Source organism: Sinohyriopsis cumingii, chromosome 10, assembly GCF_028554795.1.
Source record: "Sinohyriopsis cumingii isolate HCF-2022 chromosome 10, ASM2855479v2, whole genome shotgun sequence".
Lineage (NCBI taxonomy): Eukaryota > Metazoa > Mollusca > Bivalvia > Unionida > Unionidae > Sinohyriopsis > Sinohyriopsis cumingii.
Window position 1 is genome coordinate 6,766,400 of NC_142970.1, and position 19,080 is coordinate 6,785,479.

General features: G+C 35.3%; 2 protein-coding genes across 2 annotated transcripts; both read right to left on the reverse strand.

Annotated features, from left to right (window-relative positions):
- Positions 1-1,525: 1,525 nt before the first annotated feature.
- On the reverse strand, positions 1,526-4,085 carry LOC149789545 (uncharacterized). The gene is made up of 4 exons (XM_089973315.1): positions 3,931-4,085; positions 3,101-3,187; positions 1,992-2,093; positions 1,526-1,678 (listed from the first exon to the last, which is right to left on the reverse strand). Exons 1-4 carry the CDS (start codon positions 4,063-4,065, stop codon positions 1,559-1,561), a joined length of 444 nt encoding a protein of 147 aa, XP_089829441.1. The 5' UTR covers positions 4,066-4,085; the 3' UTR covers positions 1,526-1,558.
- Positions 4,086-7,643: 3,558 nt separating this feature from the next.
- Positions 7,644-12,115, reverse strand: LOC149789546 (uncharacterized). The gene is made up of 4 exons (XM_089973316.1): positions 11,972-12,115; positions 11,147-11,239; positions 8,246-8,347; positions 7,644-7,857 (listed from the first exon to the last, which is right to left on the reverse strand). The coding sequence occupies exons 1-4, from the start codon at positions 12,017-12,019 to the stop codon at positions 7,738-7,740; spliced, it is 363 nt and encodes a 120-aa protein (XP_089829442.1). The 5' UTR covers positions 12,020-12,115; the 3' UTR covers positions 7,644-7,737.
- Positions 12,116-19,080: the final 6,965 nt, after the last annotated feature.

The window sequence follows — 19,080 nt, forward strand, 5'->3', positions numbered from 1 at the left end:
AAAAGTGAGGAACATATTGAGCTTCTGCTCACTCTATGTAACAATGATGTAGACATCTAGAATATTGCTGTGAGAGTTATATTCCTACGTGATAATTTTTCTTAGGTTTGCTTTATAGACTCAAATCAAGGTGTGCAAGGACACACATGCTCTCTCCGAGAAAGGTCGAGTCGTGAACAACGATGATGTTGATGTTGCTGCTGATGACAATGATGATTAATAAGAATCATTATATACCAATTACAGAATCAAAGTGTAGCAAAATATATCAGAGTTAGTGGGATGTAAAAATATCATGTTAAAATTCATAAAGGCACACCCATATCTTACAAGTTTGAAAATGAAAAAATTTACATAAAAACACCGACAAACATCAATAATTTGATACACCCGCATCCATGTCTTCTGGACGATTTGATCATGATCATGGTCGTGCTTGCTACTTACATGGAATTCACTATAAGAGCAAGATTTACAAAGAAAATCGTTCACTTGTTAACTCGTCGTGTCATAGTCAAGCTAAGTTGTACAAGTATATGTTTCTTTATTTGGTTCAGAAGTTACTGTGATGAACTATGTTAAAGAAGTACAGGGCTTTTGCATCCGAGGGAGACACATCTAACAGTCTGTGCCTTGGATACTGGCCTTGTGCTGGGGCCAAGTTACTACAGAGGGATATGATTGTGTGTGTCCCAAATAAGTGATGACAATATATGGCCCAATTAAGTGATGATTATGGTTTGTTCTGGTTTGTTTAAACGATGGGCATAACAGATGCTTCACCTTAGACTTTTACGGTATTAACAGGTATTCCCATAGAGATGCTGGAATCAATTTTGATAAATTTATTTTTAATATGTATACTTATCATGCCATTTATAACTTCTTTAACACAGAGACGTGAATTCGTATGAAAACCAAATCCGTCCATTGTTGGTGAACTTGCCGTATCTCACAGGCAATATACTCTTCAGCATCAATTTCAAACAAGATGTTTATCGCCGTACTTGTGTAGTGAGATGACGCTTTATAGAATTCTTCCAGGTTGCATGATTGTCTTATAAAATATACAGTTGGACTAATATGTTATAGGTGATTTGGTATCCTTAAGTGTAGCACGATGTCCCTCCCATTCACATTATCCTGACACCAGCCTGACCAGTCCTAACACTAACCCCTGAACGCTGAGCTCCAAGCGAGGCAGCAGTTAGTACCACTTTTATAAGACTTTGGTATGACTCGGACGGGGATCAAACCCACGACCTCCCGCATCCGAGGCGGACGCTCTAACCACTAGGCCACCGGAGCGGTCTCTGTGAAAATGCAGATCACAATATAATAAATATGATTATGAAGATATACGGAAGCTTGCATGTAAACTAACTGTAAAACAGTTGGTGCATTACATCATTCATGGACAAATATTGGACACTGTTCGGAACATTTTCTTCCGCGTAAACGGACCGTGTTTTCATTACGCCGAGTTTACCAGCGATTGCAGAAATAGTTTAATAAAAGAAAGGAGTGTATGCACATATATTTATTCATTACGACTGGCTTAGGTCATTGTGTAGTAGTGCTTTACGTTCTGCCCACAAGCATGTACGACACTGGCTGCCAAAGAAGATTTCTGCTCCTCAGTTTTTGTTCCAGAGTCAACCAATGGCAGAAGCTTAAGCTGTAAAGAAAAAAAGAAATACATTAATGTAAATTAATGTCAATATCAGAATCTCTCTCTCTCTCTCTCTCTCTCTCTCTCTCTCATATATAGAAAGACGATATATAACAGGAATGACCCACCAGGCAGGCCCATGTTTTATCCTGCCGGAGATTAAAAAGTAAACTATTAGCATCAGACGACAAAAAATGTGTTGAAGACATAGGAGATATTATAGCACCCCTGAAGCCTCCACTACACAAAAGGTGCAGCCTGTTCAACAGTAGCATCATGTATTAACAGGTTTCAATATAAAATATAAACATTATTTTACCTCCAAAGCCGTCATGCCAGCGTCAGTATGGACGTCCACCTTTTCTTGGTCACTCAGTGTGAAGATGTAGCAATTCTGGTGATTTACTACCATCATCTTATGCTGAAATGAAGAATTTAGAATATGTATGTATGTATGTATGTATGTATGTATGTATGTATGTATGCATGTATGTATGTATGTGTGTGTGTGTGTGTGTGTGTGTGTGTGTGTGTGTGTATGTGTGTGTGTATGTATGTATGTGTATGTATGTATGTATGTATGTATGTATGTATGTATGTATGTATGTATGCATGGATGTATGCATGCATGTATGTATGTATGTGTGTATGTATGTATGTATGTATGTATGTATGTATGTATGAATGTATGCATGTGTCTAGGTTGTTGTTGTTGTTGTTGTAGTAAAGTTTAACGCCATTTTTCAGCACATGATAGGCTATACATGGCTACCAGTATTAATGGTGGAGGAAGAACCCGGGAAAACCCCGGAAAGAACCACCGACCCACGAGAAGCTAAAGGCAAGCTTTCTCACATACCCACATTGGCTGAATCCGAGACTCGAACCCACACAGACAGAGGTGAGATGGCAGTGATCCGTAACGGAGAGCGCGTTAGACCACTCGGCTGTGTCTAGGTAGTTATGTAGCTAGGTAGGTAAGTAGGTATGTAGGTAGGTATACGCAAGTAGTCAAACATGCATATGGTAACATATATACTCACCCACTAATGTACGTACGTATGTAAGCATTCATATATGTACGTGTGAATGAATAGATAATGCGAATGATGGATGGACGGTGGAGGGGAAGATTGGATTTGCTTGACTATTGTCCATATTATTGATATCTGATGGACAACCGAGTTTTGAAGAATATCTAGAAGAGTGGACAGAATGACGGACAGACAGAAGAACATACATTTATACGGAGAGTTTCAGATTAATAAAATGATAAAAATCATACACACACACACATACACACACACACACACACACACACACATATATATATATATATATATATATATATATATATATATATATATATATACTCGTAATAAAGGACTTTAAAGGAGGTATAGGTACAAATTGGCGGACAGTACTTACCGTGTGGAAGTCGTAGAAAAAGTTAAAGAATTCATGTACATTTGGCTCATGCGTAGGTCCGGTGCCAGTATGTGGATGATGAGTTTGCTGAAATGATGAATTAAGAACCGTGTGTACATATATGTGTGTCCATATTGATCTCTGATTCATTACGATGAAAAATATTTATCAATGGATTTTGTAAATCATTGTTTTAATGACATTAAACATTTGTTCTTTAATAGAACGAAAGAAACGATACAATTATTGACATTATATGTAAGTATTAAGAAAGAAACGGTATGGTCAATGATGTTATATTTACGTATTTGTCTTCGTTCAAAATACGTAAACTGTGAGGCAAAGTACCTCGAGAAAACACGTCCGCTGCATCGTTGGTAAAATGATTTTGCACAAACAATTAATTGAGACACTAACATTGATATAATTGTCGTTTGTATCAATTATTATTATTATTATTATTATCATTATTATTATTATTATTATTATTATTATTAGTAGTAGTAGTAGTAGTAGTAGTAGTAGTATTGCAGTTGTGCATCATATCTGGATGTCTCGAAGAGAAGGTAAAAAATGCAACTGCAATTGTTGAGTGATTTCCATAGTAACAATAAGTTTTAAAATTCAATGCACGCATTTATTTTTATTTATTTATTTATTTATTTATTTATTTATTATTATTATTATTATTGACATGTATGAAATTGAATTAGTCAAGTTTGAAACATAATATTCTACATGGATATATACATAATAGAGAGATAACCAAAGAAAGAATCATAAAAATAAAAATAAAATATGTTTCTTACTTACATGTCTGAATAACTTACCCCATACGAGATAGTAATAAGTACAGCTAGGACGACTACAAATTTCATTATGACGATGTTGAAAAGCAGCGCCAATCCGACTGAGTGACAAAGGAATTCCGACTGAGGGACGATCTTCAATACTCTCGTTATCATCTTTATATAGTCCCTCTTGTTGCTGACTTATCTCGGGGTTCATGTGCTAAGTCAATGACACATATCACGAATTGGCTTATTTTTCAACCAAGTATAATCACAGGTATCTCTATCTCATGGGGCCATGATGGAGACTCCACGATTTTTAGACATGATAAACGCAAATATCAAACATATATGAGAACCTATGTTTTACCTCTGTTCTACCAGCTTGGCTAATATATATATATATATGTGTGTGTGTGTGTGTGTGTGTTTTGGACTTTTAACGTAGCTTTAACAATTGTACAGTCACATCGCTACCATGTCTGCAGTGTGACAGTTTATAATGATGTCTAGCACTGGGGCATCATGCCTCAGACATGTAGCATGATGTTCCACCCAGTCACATTATCCTGACACTATTCCTAACACTAACTTCTTAATGCTGAGACCCAAGCGAGGCATGTGTGTGTATGTATGTATGTATGTATGTATGTATCTCTCTATCTATCCATCTAACTATCTATGTATCTATCCATCTAGTAGCGAAGCTGGTCTGCAAAATCAGTCGGTCTTTCCTATTATCCAGATCTGGAATGTAGAAGAGGGAAAAAGCTATATGCAGAAGATGATAAACTTTGAAGACATATTCTTGCAGTGACTTCTGATATTTATTTTGTCTGGTGACAATTATTCTCTTTACCAATTAACATATTCACTCTTATTCACAGAAATATACTTACGAGTCCAAACATATTAGGTGATTCTACGCTATTGTAAATGTTACGTTAATTCCTATTTTCTACAAAGGCGCAGTCTGCTTGTAAACAGTATAATGCGGGCGGATATTATACTTTTAAATAAGTTCTTTCATTGTTATGTCCAATTATCTAAACCGAAATTAGCAGGTAAAATGTTTGGATGTTTATGTAATGAAACATTTGGTTAGAACCATTATAGATTTCGTAATCTTCTACATCGAAATTCCGTAGATGAAATTATCTTGTCAAATGTTTTTTGTTTCCCCTCTCATTTTTTCTGATAGTCCCAAACTAGTTCTCTAACCTTTACACTACGGGCTGAATTGCTAGAAGTCAGAAATATTGTATAACGACTCCACTTATATACAAGGCTGACAATTTAAATATACTAGTAAACAAAGCATAGACTGGTGAAATCGATCGGCCAATGCAAAACGTCCTTACTGTGGGAACTATACAAAGAATTCCATGCTCCAGATCTTTTAAGTTCATAGGTTATTAGGAGATATGATCAGTAATGACAAACGTACCCGAATAGATGGTCTTATTCGGCAACTTTTGGTGCCTGTAATTATATTTAACACTATAGCTTTGTAAAACAAAATACGCGATATGATATCCGGCATTTCGATGTACGAGGGGACATCGGGTAATGCTTAACGGCTGCCAAACTAGTGTGGTGTGAATAAATTCAGCGGCTCTGGTGATTCTAGCGACGTAACGATGTACTATGTATAGTATGTACGCCTGTACCAGAAGTTGTAAAATAAAATTTCAAGGTGACGAGGCTTTCCGAGTTTGCAATAAACATTTATACAAGTTGTGTATCAATGATAAAACATCTAAAATGTACATGCATGTATATTCAGTTTATATAACATAGAAATATACATACTAGCATTCCCAATGGAGTTACATTTGAAATCTTCAAATCCGTGATCGGCGTGCCTGCTTAAAAATGAAGTCATGTAAAAAATAAATTGTAAATATTGAACATTTTGATTCCTTCTTTTTTCTAGCTTCCAGTTGTATTGATATTGATTTCTTAAATATGAAACACACTTATAATTTAAGTATGAAATATGTTTTAAATGAAAAATTAGAGCACGACAAATACAACAGGCTCAGCTTACTGAACATTAGACGTACAGCCATTTGCTTACGGCGAGGATATTGAAACGAATGGGGAATATAAACTTAGGGAAATGACAAACGAATAAGTGGTAATTCAAACATTCAAATGTACTTACAGTTTATTTAGTACATTATTATAATATAATTAACATTGACATCTAGCATCTTCTGCATTCTCATTTCCGTTGGTCGGTTTGTCTACAAATTTTACTTACATTTATTGGTCCAGAAACATCTCCGCACGACACAAGGAAAAGCCTATTTTACTTATATTTCTAATAGATTATCTTCCGTACCTTGCAACGATGGTCGAGAGTGAGAGAGTATACCATTGCAGGAAAATGGACATCGATTGGCAAAGCAACACTAACCAACTCGTGTACGATACATTGTGAAGCTGTCCTACAACTCGTGTTAATCTCTGACAGGATTGATTAACCTGCAAGTAATTTTCTGGCTTTATTCTTTTCTTTTTCCACTCCTAGAACTGTTTTTGTTTGTGTGTGCTTGTCGTGGTTTTCGTATTTGCTTGATGTTTGTCATATGATGGTGTATTGGTATATATTTATTTCATTTGCTTCAGAATTGACTGTCTTGAGAAAGGTTAAGGAATCAGAGGCTTCTGCGTCTGAGGTGCTTGTAGGAGACACATCTGGGGTAGATTGTGTCTAGGATACTGGTCATGCGTTGGTGTCCAACTTACAACAGCGGGATACAAATGTGCACGGTCATAATAAGTGTTGATGGGGTTAGCTTTTTTTTTTACAAAATAGGGGCATAAGAGATGCTTCTCCATAGAAAATTGGAGTGCTACTCTGTTGATGCTTGAATTATTGCATTTTCGATGAATTTAGTTTTCGTATGTAACATTCTCGTGTCATTTATAAATGGTTTTATCAGTCATAGTGGATAGTCAGAACTCTTGCCCTGTCACGGAGAGATTAAGCTTTAGTCCTGTCACTCAGAAATTATGCCTTTCAGCATCGACGTAAGCAAGAATTTTTGTCGCTTGATGTAAGTAGAGACTAGACGCTTTGTATAATTCGTACAGATTGCATGTCCTTTTTACAACTAATAAATACGCAGTTCGACTAATCTGTTACAGATGATTCATTATTTAGCATGTCAAAATCAATATATCAATATAATATATATGATGACGAAGACATATATGAAATTTGCACTTACATGATTGTAAACCAGTAGGTGTAAAACGCCTTGACTCATGATTATGAAACAAATATTGGACATTTTTCTGATTAACTTGCGCATGAAATATTGATTGTGTCTTTAGGGGTCTAGTAAAGAGAAACATATAACCACTCAATTGAAAACGTAAGCTTTCAGTACTCCTGTTGTTGATAATAGTACTCTTTATAATATATCCTGAGTTATGCAATATGGTCAAGACGCAATGAAATTGTATCTACTTTGGATGACCAATCGAATCAATCACACGCCTGATAAACCTGGTATGCACGATAGTTGTTAAGCTGAGTTTTCTTCCAAGACGTGTAGTAATTAAACTTTCGGGTAAATTGTGTACTATTATAAACTGTTTTTACATTGAATCAAATATTAAAATATAAAAATTAAAACAATCTTTCGACATGGTATCATTTTCTTGTTCGTAAAACGATGATATTATCTTTCAGCAGTTTTCCTCAAGGCTGATGTTTTATTTTAACAAACGAAATGAGAGCAGCATCGACATATTTATTAATTACAACATTTTACAGTGTATGGGCATATATATGTTTAATACAACTTTCTTAATCAATGTTATAATAGTGTCTTAATCCATGTTATAATAGTGCCTTATGTTCTGTCCACATGCATGTACAACGGTGGCATTCAGGGACGATTTCTGTACCTCAGTTTTTGATCCAGTGTCAACGAGTGGTAGAAGTTTAAGCTGCGATAAAAAAATCAATCAAATTAATGTAAATAACACAATCTATCTATCTATCTATCTATCTATCTATATATATATATATATATATATATATATATATATATATATATATATATATATCAACCTATCTATCAATCTATCTATATATCTATCTATCAACCTATCTATCTGTCTATCTAAATACGATATATAACAAGGATACCAGGCAAGTAGACCTCTGTTTTATCATGCCAGAGATTCAAATGTAAACCATTCTCTAAAAACAAAATGCATTGAAGAAATAGGCGTTATTAAAAACATTTGTGGAACTTAAGCCACTCAAACAATGCAACTTGTTCAACAGAAAAAAAATTGAAGATTTTAATGAAGAATAATACCATTATTTTACCTCTAAAATCGTCATGCCAGGGTCAGTATGAACGTCAACTTTTTCTTGGTCACTCAGTGTGAAGATGTAGCAACTGTGGTGATTTACAACCATCATTTTATGCTGAAATGATGAGTTAAAAGAGCTTGTATTTATGTATGTATGTATGTATGTATGTAAGTATGCATGCATGCATGCATGCACGCACGCACATACGTAGGTACGTATGTATGTATGTATGTATGTATGTATGTATGTGTGTATGTATGTATGTATGTATGTATGTATGTATGTATGTATGCATGTATATATGTGTGTGTATGTATGTATGTATGTATGTATGTATGTATGACTGACGGACTGACGAACTGACTTTATTTCCTCTTCAGAAGAGATGTCATTCAGTTAATTTTTCGTTAGTGCAGTAAAGATTGGAACATAGCTTGACATTAATGGACTTACAGTACAGTAAACATGTAATATATATATATATATATATATATATATATATATATATATATATATATATATATATCAACAAAAGTAAAGAAAACGCAATATCTAAACACATGAGTGAGAGAACTCATTGCAAACGAGATAAATACGCAACATAGATCAAGAGAGGAAAATAAAGGAATTAGAATTATTTACATTCGACTGGAACAATTTAAATGGATTATCATGTTCTCTCTCACTTAGAACACCTGTAAATAATTTATAAGATAGAAATGAAATGGGTCCATTTCCCTAATTTACTGAACAAGCAAAATACCAGATATGGTTTTCAAGTTCATTTGTTCTTCTGTACATCGTGTCTATACCTTCAGCCACCACACACATGAATGCCTGCCATGATTGATCATCCATAGAATCAAAGATGTCCACTCTCTTGCCTAAAAGGATATGAAGTAATGAGGCATTGTCCTGACATAAAAGCCAGTGCGAGTCTAGAATGTATATTGGATCTATTAATTTTTTCAATCAAAGTATTACGTTCGTCGTTTAGGGCTTGGCAGTATAGTAGCATATGCTTGGCTCTGTCTGTAGTCACTCTCCTGCAGAGTTTACAGCTATATTCATTCTCGGTTGAAATTGAACACATAGTTAAATAGGCAATGTTAGTGTAGATCCAAGGTTTGTTAGGAAAACATTTACCAAGCTTCCAGAGAGCAAGTGTTTGAAGACTAATATGGACACTTTGCATTATGTAAAATTTCAGGTCTCATTTCAAGTTTAGATCTACACAATGATTCTTCGCAGCAGTGATCTGACGTTTCAATATTCCTCCTCCAGTCTGGTTTCAGGACAGCATATAGGGTGTTCACGTATACGTGGAAGAAACCACCAAGCTGGTATTTCAAAAGAACATGATATATATCTTTAACAAAACCAGCTCTTGCTCTTGTGTATCAGGAAGTCAAGAAGTATTATGTTGACTATACTTTTCCATGCTAGTGAACCATTAGCTCTGCAGATTTTATTGAAGAAACCTAATTTGATTTTATCTACATATCCCACAAATGACCACAGTCCAAGGCTACTAATTGTTGTCTCTGTAGAAGAGCGCTGATCAAGCCCTATAATTCTTCTTGCAGCTTTTCTTTGACATACTTCTAGATCATTTACCTGGCTCTAGTTGGACCATTATTCGCATCCATATGTCATTGCAGGTAGTACTATTTTTGACCATATTTCAGTACTATTAATTGGATTCATTCCATCCTTTCCAATGCCAGTCCCAACAAGGGAATAAAATACTGATCTTCCTTTATCACAAGCATTTTTCACTGCATAAGTATTAGAAAGATTTGTGGAGAAAATAACTCCAGCATAGGTTCAGAAAAAATGATAGGAATCCTTTTATCTCCGATCATTAACATATCTTTTTGTATGATTTTGTTCTTCAAAAATATGACAATATTGCTTTTATCAGCATTGTACCGGAGTCTCCACTTCGATGCATAGTCATGGAGGTTGCGAAATAAAACACACATACCATTAAATGATAAAGATAGCAAGGTCATCCGCTAGTAAAACACAGGGGATGCTTAAGGTACCATCTTGTATTCCAGATTTTGTTGACTCCAGCAAGGATATTAGGTCATTTATCATGACTAAGAATAGCCATGCTGATAGCGTTCTTCCTTGTCCTACCCCTTGATTGACTGAGTATGGTTTCGAATGATGGCCGTTGAGCAGAACAAGTTCCCTAACTTATCGAAAAGAATTTCTAATCAATATCCACAGTTTTCCTTTAACTCCGAGAAAAAATAGCTTATAAAAGAGGCCATCATGCCATACCGTAGGCTTTCGGATACATACATACAATTCATACATATATACATACATATGTATGTATGTATGTATGTATGTATGTATGTATGTATTTACATATGAATGTGTGCGTGCGTGTGTATGCATGCATGCATGTATGCATGTATGTATGTATGTATGTATGTATGTATGTATGTATGTATGTATGTATGTATGTGTGCGTGTATGTACGTAGGTAGGTAGGTAAGTATAAGCAAGCAGTCAAACATGAATTCGGTAACATACATCGTCACCCACTCACGCGTGCGTATGTACGTATTCTTATATGCACGTGTGAATGAAAGGATGGTACAAATAATGGCTAGACGGTGGATGGGAAGACTGGATCTACTAGGTGTTATCGGCCGGATAACCAAGTGTACAACATATTTCACCACGAGTAGTTAGAATTACGGATAGATGGAAGATCGTACACTTAGACAAAAAGTTTTAACACAAGTAAAATGATAAAGTAAATTTAGAATCGTATGTACTGGCAAGAGAATGAAGAAGTGGTCAAATTATGGTGCCCAATGTTGAACGCGAGTATTTTTTTCTAAATGAAGAAAGGGAAGCAGGCAAACTGACAGATTGGCTGACAGTACTTACAGTGTGGTAATCGTAGAAAAAGTTAAACGATTCTTGCACATTGGGCTCATGTGAAGATCCGGTGTGTGTCTGATGTGTTGGATGAAGTGTTTGCTGAAATGATAAATTAAGTACCGTTAGGTATGCAAATATGTGTGTCCGTATTCATCCTTGATTTATTTAGATGAATTTTTTTCTTCGATGGATTTCTCTAATCATTAATTAAACGACATTAAACGATTTTGTATTTAATAAAAAAAAACGAAACGATATGGTCATTTACATTATATATATGTATTTGTGTTCGACATTTGTAAAATTTCAGACATTTAAGGCAAAGTAGCTCCACTAAAGACATCCTGGTTATTGACGGTAAGGTGATTATTACTCAAACAATTTAGTTGAGACATTATTATTATTATTATGATTATTATAATTATTATTATTATTATTATTATTATTATTATTATTATTATTATTATTATTATTACTACTACTAGTAGTAGTAGTATTACAGTTTTACAGAATATCACTATCACTCGAAGAAAACGTAAACAAATTCAATTGAATTATTCAAATGCTGCCCCTGGTAGCATTCATGTTTTAAAAAATATTATGCGGATCTTTTATTTTCATTATCATCATCGTCATCATCATCATCATCATCATTGTTATTATTATTATTATCATTATTATTATTATTATTATTATTATTATTATTATTATTATTATTTAATTGGTCAAATTAAACTGTAATATGTTATATGGATAAACCGATATTAGAAACAGTAAAATAGAAATTAAATGATAATAATAAAAATTAAAATATTTGATTGAATAACTTACCCCATATGAGACAGCAATAAGTGCAGTGAGGACGACGACAAATTTCATTATGACGATATTGAGAAGTAACGGAAATCAAACTGAGCGACAGTCTTCACTAGGGTCGTTGTTTCGTTATATAGTCGTTGTTGGCAGATGACCTATCACGAAGTGCATGTCCTAACTCGCGGAAAAATGTCACGAATTGATTTTTTTTTCCTACCTAAGTATAATCAAGGTCGTTGAGATTGCATCACGCGGCCAAGATCGAAACCCCGCGCTTTTCACACTGGCAACAGCTGTAAAAATTGCATCCGTTATTTTTACATTAAGTACACTTATTTTTAAGAAAACTAATTAATTAATACATGTTTGGCCTCATTAATTAATAATTTCTGGTCTAATTAATTAAAACATTTTTGGCCTAATTAATTAATACATTTCTGGCCTGATTAATTAATACATTGTTGGCCTAATTAATTTATACATTTTTGGCCTAATTAATTAATACATTTCTGGCCTCTGTTATATGGGCAAGTCGGTCCCAATTGTTACTGATTGCCGCATAATTGGAGACCGATCTTACAGCAATGAAGTATACCTAACAGTTCGCATCTTTGCGTCTCCCTTTACTCAGTGTTATCTTTTTTATGGTTTGTATATTTTCATCTCCAGCGTTACCAACAACGATCGTCGAGAGTGTATAGATACAATGCATATATTCCATTACATGCTATTGTAAGATAATATTGTTTACTGGATTGGACATTGTCCATAATAGAAACATTGTATCTAGTTTCTGACCTTGTTCAAAAATCAGCGACAGTTTTAGTGAGCAACATTTTATATATTTTTTTCTTTCTCAGAGTAAGAATCATTAAGCTGTATCAAGGTCATACCGACTATGTGATATTTATCTTGTAAAAAAAACCCTCTGTTTCCTGAAGAATGAACTCTTGACCCCCACTTGGGAGTTTGTTTTGTATTTTAGTTAGTCTTATAACTGATGTTATGATAAATGACTGCCAGTCGGGTTAAGTTGTATTATGTTGTGACCAGTTTGGGCTGAATTTTATTTTCTTCAAATTATTGAATTCAAGGGATTCTTTTTATCTGGAATTACAAATGTGCTTTGATATAATTCTTGGATAAAAACATTTCACTGGAATTTATAAAGGATTCAATACTGGAATACTTAGGACTTTTCATTATTAGGACTTGTATTTTTTATATTTGAATTATTTAGGATTTAATTCGTAAAACCGTAAGTTCTTTTTTCTCTTTTTTCACTTTTTGTTCTAGGGAAATAAATTAGTTCTTAAATGTTACAAAGCTTGTTATCTCTCTTTTCTGTTTCTTTTAAGTGACTCGTTACATTACACACACACACACACACACACACACACACACACACATATACAGAGATAGAGAGCGAGAGAGAATAATAAGTACACACCAAAAAGATCAGAGAGTGCTATCACTTGATTCTGAGGTCGAATGCTTGATAATACCGGGTAGGATTAATATTTGACACAAACAAAACTATCATACAGGTTAGAGAATTTATCGAACCTGTATGATGTTCCAATTTGTGTGTGCGTGAGTATGTATGTATGTATGTATGTATGTATGTATGTATGTAAACATGCATGTATGTATGTATGTATGTATGTATGTATGTATGAATGCATGTATGTAAGCATGCATGCATGCATGTATGTATGTATGTATGTAAGCATGCATGCATGTATGTATGTATATATATATATATATATATATATATATATATATATATATATATATATATATATATATATATATATATATATATATATTATGCGACCAATGAATGATAATGAATTATAGAGGGTTTATATCTGGAAATAGAAAACATATATACAATTATTATGCGCATTCATTATATGTACGTGTATGTGAGTGTGTATTCAAACAGATATAGGTGTAGACGCGTGCAACTGCATACTCTCTGGGACCGGATGTGCTTTTGGTTAACACAGTCAGTATACAGACTGACATGATTCTAAGTCATGCGCCACATGACTACATGCCTTATACTCGGCAACTCGGTCTAGCTGAGCCATCGAGTACTAAGGGATTGACAGTTGAGCATTCTTTTGCGATTTGCTTGGAATATTATCCGTAATGTGAAATGTGGACTGACATGACCACGAACATTTGCCATGTATATTTAGTTTTGACGGCAGCAGGTAAGAACATCGTGACCATTAGGTCAGATTACTGGCACCCTTCATTGTAAATAAACCATGCTGGCGTCATGTACAAAACGAATACATACATACATACATACATACATGCATACATACATGAATACATGCATGAATGCATGCATGCATACATGCATACATACATACATGAATACATACATACATGCATACATACATACATACATACATACATACATATGTTCATACATACACTGAAGTTTGTTAAAGACAATATTACTTTTGATACATATTACAAATGTATGTATGTATATATATATATATATATATATATATATATATATATATATATATATATATATATATATGTGTGTGTGTGTGTGTGTGTGTGTGTGTGAACTGGTCTGGAAATTTAGGTAGGCCTGTAACTTAGAATGGCTTTGACTTCCTCAAACCGTAAGGATAAAATGCCCAATTTGCTTCAGTTGACGCTAGCCAAAAGGCTAAAATGTTACAAAGGGGTCCATTACCTCTCGCGAGATGGATATAAAGGTGCAAGGGGTTTCACTGACTGCAACCACAGGGACAAAAAGGTGCAAAGGGTTCCACTAACTCTGGCCATATGAACACAAACTGCAAGGGGTTCCATTGACTCTAGCCACCGGAATACCAAGCTGCAAGAGGTTTGATCTAGTCATAGGGATAAAAAGGTACAATGGAGTTTGACTGACTCTAGTCATAGGGATAAAAAGGTACAATGGGGTTTGACTGACTCTAGTCATAGGGATAAAAAGGTACAATGGGGTTTGACTGACTCTAGTTAGGGATGAAAAGGTACAATGGGATTTGACTGACTCTAGTCAAAGGGATAAAAAGGTACAATGGGGTTTGACTGACTCTAGTCATAGGGATGAAAAGGTACAATGGGGTTTGATTGACTCTTGTCAAAGGGATAAAAAAGTACAATGGGGTTTGACTGGCTCTAGTCATAGGGATAAAAAGGTACAATGGGGTTTGACTGACTCTAGTCAAAGGGATAAAAAGGTACAATGGGGTTTGACTGACTCTAGTCATAGGGATAAAAAGGTACAATGGGGTTTGACTGACTCTAGTCATAGGGATAAAAAGGTACAATGGGGTTTGACTGACTCTAGTCATAGGGATAAAAAGGTACAATGGGGTTTGACTGACTCTAGTCAAAGGGATAAAAAGGTACAATGGGGTTTGACTGACTCTAGTCATAGGGATAAAAAGGTACAATGGGATTTGACTGACTCTAGTGAAAGGGATAAAAAGGTACAATGGGGTTTGACTGAGTCTAGTCATAGGGATAAAAAGGTACAATGGGGTTTGACTGACTAGTCAAAGGGATAAAAAGGTACAATGGGGTTTGACTGACTCTAGTCATAGGGATAAAAAGGTACAATGGGGTTTGACTGACTCTAGTCAACGGGATAAAAAGGTACAATGGGGTTTGACTGACTCTAGTCAAAGGGATAAAAAGGTACAATGGATTTGACTGACTCTAGTCATAGGGATAAAAAGGAACAATGGGGTTTGACTGACTCTGGTCATAGGGATAAAAGGGTACAATGGGGTTTGACTGATTTTAGGCATAGGGGTGAAAAGGTACACTGGTGTATGACTAACTCAAAACATAGAAATACAAAGCTGCAAAGGGTTACACTGACTCTAGTCATAGGGATACAAAATGTACAATGGGGTTTGACTGACTCTAGCCCTAGGAATGACAAGCTGCAAGGAGTTCAGCTGACTCTAGTCATAGGGATACAAAATGTACAATGGGGTTTGACTGACTCTAGCCATAGGAATACACAGCAGCAAGGGATTTGACTGACTTTGGGGGCGCTCACCAGATAATATGTACTTTTGAGAGAGTGACGTATGTAAGGTGAAGTAGTTCGCATTTAAAACATGCACAATGGAGAGAATGTTGGCATACCTCTATGTTACATTAATGTAATGTGAATGATTATTTCTTTTGGATATTGTACTTTTGGAAATTTTACATGATTTAAGCACACTGCTAACTAAAATGACTGCTCCCTTGTGCTAAAAAATCAGCCTGAATTAGTTCAAAGTACACTATACATAGCAGCTATTAAAATAGGGAAAATGAATTTTGCCAGACTAGACAATACCAGTTTCTGAGAGTGCAATGAATGAATTACCAAACATGTAAAATGTTTAAAAAGTTATCGGCCCTTTTTTTTATACAATTTACCTCCAAAGTTCAGGAAGTGAAAATGACCAAGCAGAGCTAGCACATTTTTGAAAGGTGCACATGTGAAGTAAGGCCAAGCTGTATACTCTATAACCCATAGTACACCAATCAATCATACACCAACATAAAGGGAATTAAAGATTCTTTGCATTATACCTAAGATATACAAGGTCTTTTTTAAATAGCCAGTATAACCAATGAGGAAAGCCGGGGAAATTATTTTTCTTTTGAATCCTAACTATGCAAAATACGAAACTGTATAGCGCCACCTTAGCCATAGGGATAAAAGGGTTAAATGGGGTTTGACTGACTCTAAGCGTAGGATTGAACATGTACAATGGGCTTTGCCAGATAATAGCCATAGTGATAAAAAATGTAGAATTGGGTTTGACTGACTCTAGCCATAGGAATACAAAGGTACAATGGGGTTTGACTGACCCTTGCCATATGAACACAAAAGTACAATGGGATTTGACAGACTCTAGTTATAGGGATAAAATGGTATAATGTGGTTTGACTAACACTATCCATAGGAATACAAAGGTACAACTGGGTTTGACTGACTCTAGCTATATGGATAAAAAGGTACAATGAGGTTTGACTGACTCTAGCCATAGGGATAAAAAGGTACAAATGAGGTTTGACTGACTCTAGCCATAGGGATAAAAGGTACAACGGGGTTTGATTGATTCTCGACATAGGGATAAAAGGATACAACTGGGTTTGACTGACTCTAGCCATGGCGATAAAAAGATAAAGTGTGCTGTGACTGATTCTAGCTATAGGGATAAAATGCAATATCTAGAAGTAAATTTAGTACAGATTTATTCAGTCTCATAGTTATTTAGTCAAGATGTCATATAAAGAGATATATACCAATATGGATATTATGTTGTGATACGAAAATATACACATAATGCCTAACATACTGTGTGAGTATACACTATATGACACGTTAGTTTGGGGCTCCTAGTGGCCGAGTGGTCTAATGCGCTCTCCGTTACGGATCTCTGTCATCTCACCTCTGTCTGCGTGTGTTCGAGTCTCGGATTCGGCCAATGTGGGTATGTGAGAGAAAGCTTGCCAGTAGCTTCTCGAGGGTCGGTGGTTCTTTCCGGGTATTTCCCGGGTTCTTCCTCCACCATTAATACTGGCCACCATGTATAGCCTATCGTGTGCAGAAAATGGCGTTAAACCCTACGACAACAACAAGTTAGTTTAATGAATTCATACTTTCCGCAAAGACAGAATTTTTACTAACATTATCACGTATGCAAATGTTATACTTTGAAATAGGTGGTGTCACTGAATATCTAAACCAAAATTTGCAGGTAAATATTTTGTTTGCTTATTTAGTGGGGAAAACAAGCTGTAATTGGATTTCTTGGTTTGAAATCTTTGAGACTATGCTCTTTAGTGCATCATAATTTCGTCGATTAAATGTTCTTAGTAAATGTTTTCATCTATTGCCTCTCCCATATTTTGATAGTTCCAATATCACTCTCTAACCCAGACTCTAGGGGCTGTCTTTACAAGTTCGAAATTTTCAGTGCAGACTCTGTTTATAAAGAAAACTGGCACGTGTAAATATTCTGGTAAACAAATCACTAATTGCTGAGTATTGCAATCGATTGGCCAATCCAAAACGATCATGTTGTGGTAACATGGCCACCCGACTGAAATTGATACAATGTCCGTGTTTCAAATCAACACAGGTAATACCATAATGGGATGTACGATTATTTACGACAAACATACCAGAATATATGAATATAATCTTTCAATTTTTGTACAGGTAATTTATTTGACAATCTTGCATTGTTGTACCAACTACGCGAAACTGTAACGAGCATTTCTGTGTATGAGGGATCAACTCAGAACGGTTACGTTTTACCAAAACAGCCTGGACTGAAGAAAAAAAAAATAAGTTGATAGGAGGATACACAAAGTACTGGCATATAGAATATACATCACTGAACCAGCTGTAAGCATTGGTGTGCACCTGAGCGAATATTAGAAGGATATGTGTTGGAAATGGGGTAAATTAAGGTTGAAATAGTATGAATAACTGAATTACATTTCCTAGATGACACTAAATGGAAGTAAGGGAGAGGGAGGGTGAGGGTGAGATACAAACAGAAAAAGTTTATCCATTCTCCAGATTGTCTCAAAGTGGATAACTCGAAAGAGTTCGTGATATTTAAGTCCCCTAAAGTCCCACGCTAATTGGATGCCTCTAGAACATTATAGCAGCAGAGGGGGCGAACAGACCAAAAGCTTTTTGCACAATAAGCCCTCCCCACGGAAACTATTCGATAGAAGGCTTATTTCGACGAAATAAACCATTTTATTCAGACCACAGAACAAAAAAAAATATCTAAAAAAATTCGGAGAGTCTCTCCTCGAGAAATTTTTCGAATTTCCCCAGGGATGCAATGCATTTCCGCTGGCAACTTGGGTTACTTCAATAAATCTGAAACAGTTTCCGTGGCGGGGTCGTTATTGAAAAATCCATGGGTCGGGTCCGTCCCCCCTCTGCTGCTCTACGAAGTCGAAGATTTCCAAGGAAACATTTTTATGTTAACCATACAGTGTATCAAGGCCGATACGGTATCGTGTCCGCGGGTCGTGTAAATTTATTGTCACAAATCCGTGAGGTTTTCTTTGAGCATGACTAAAGA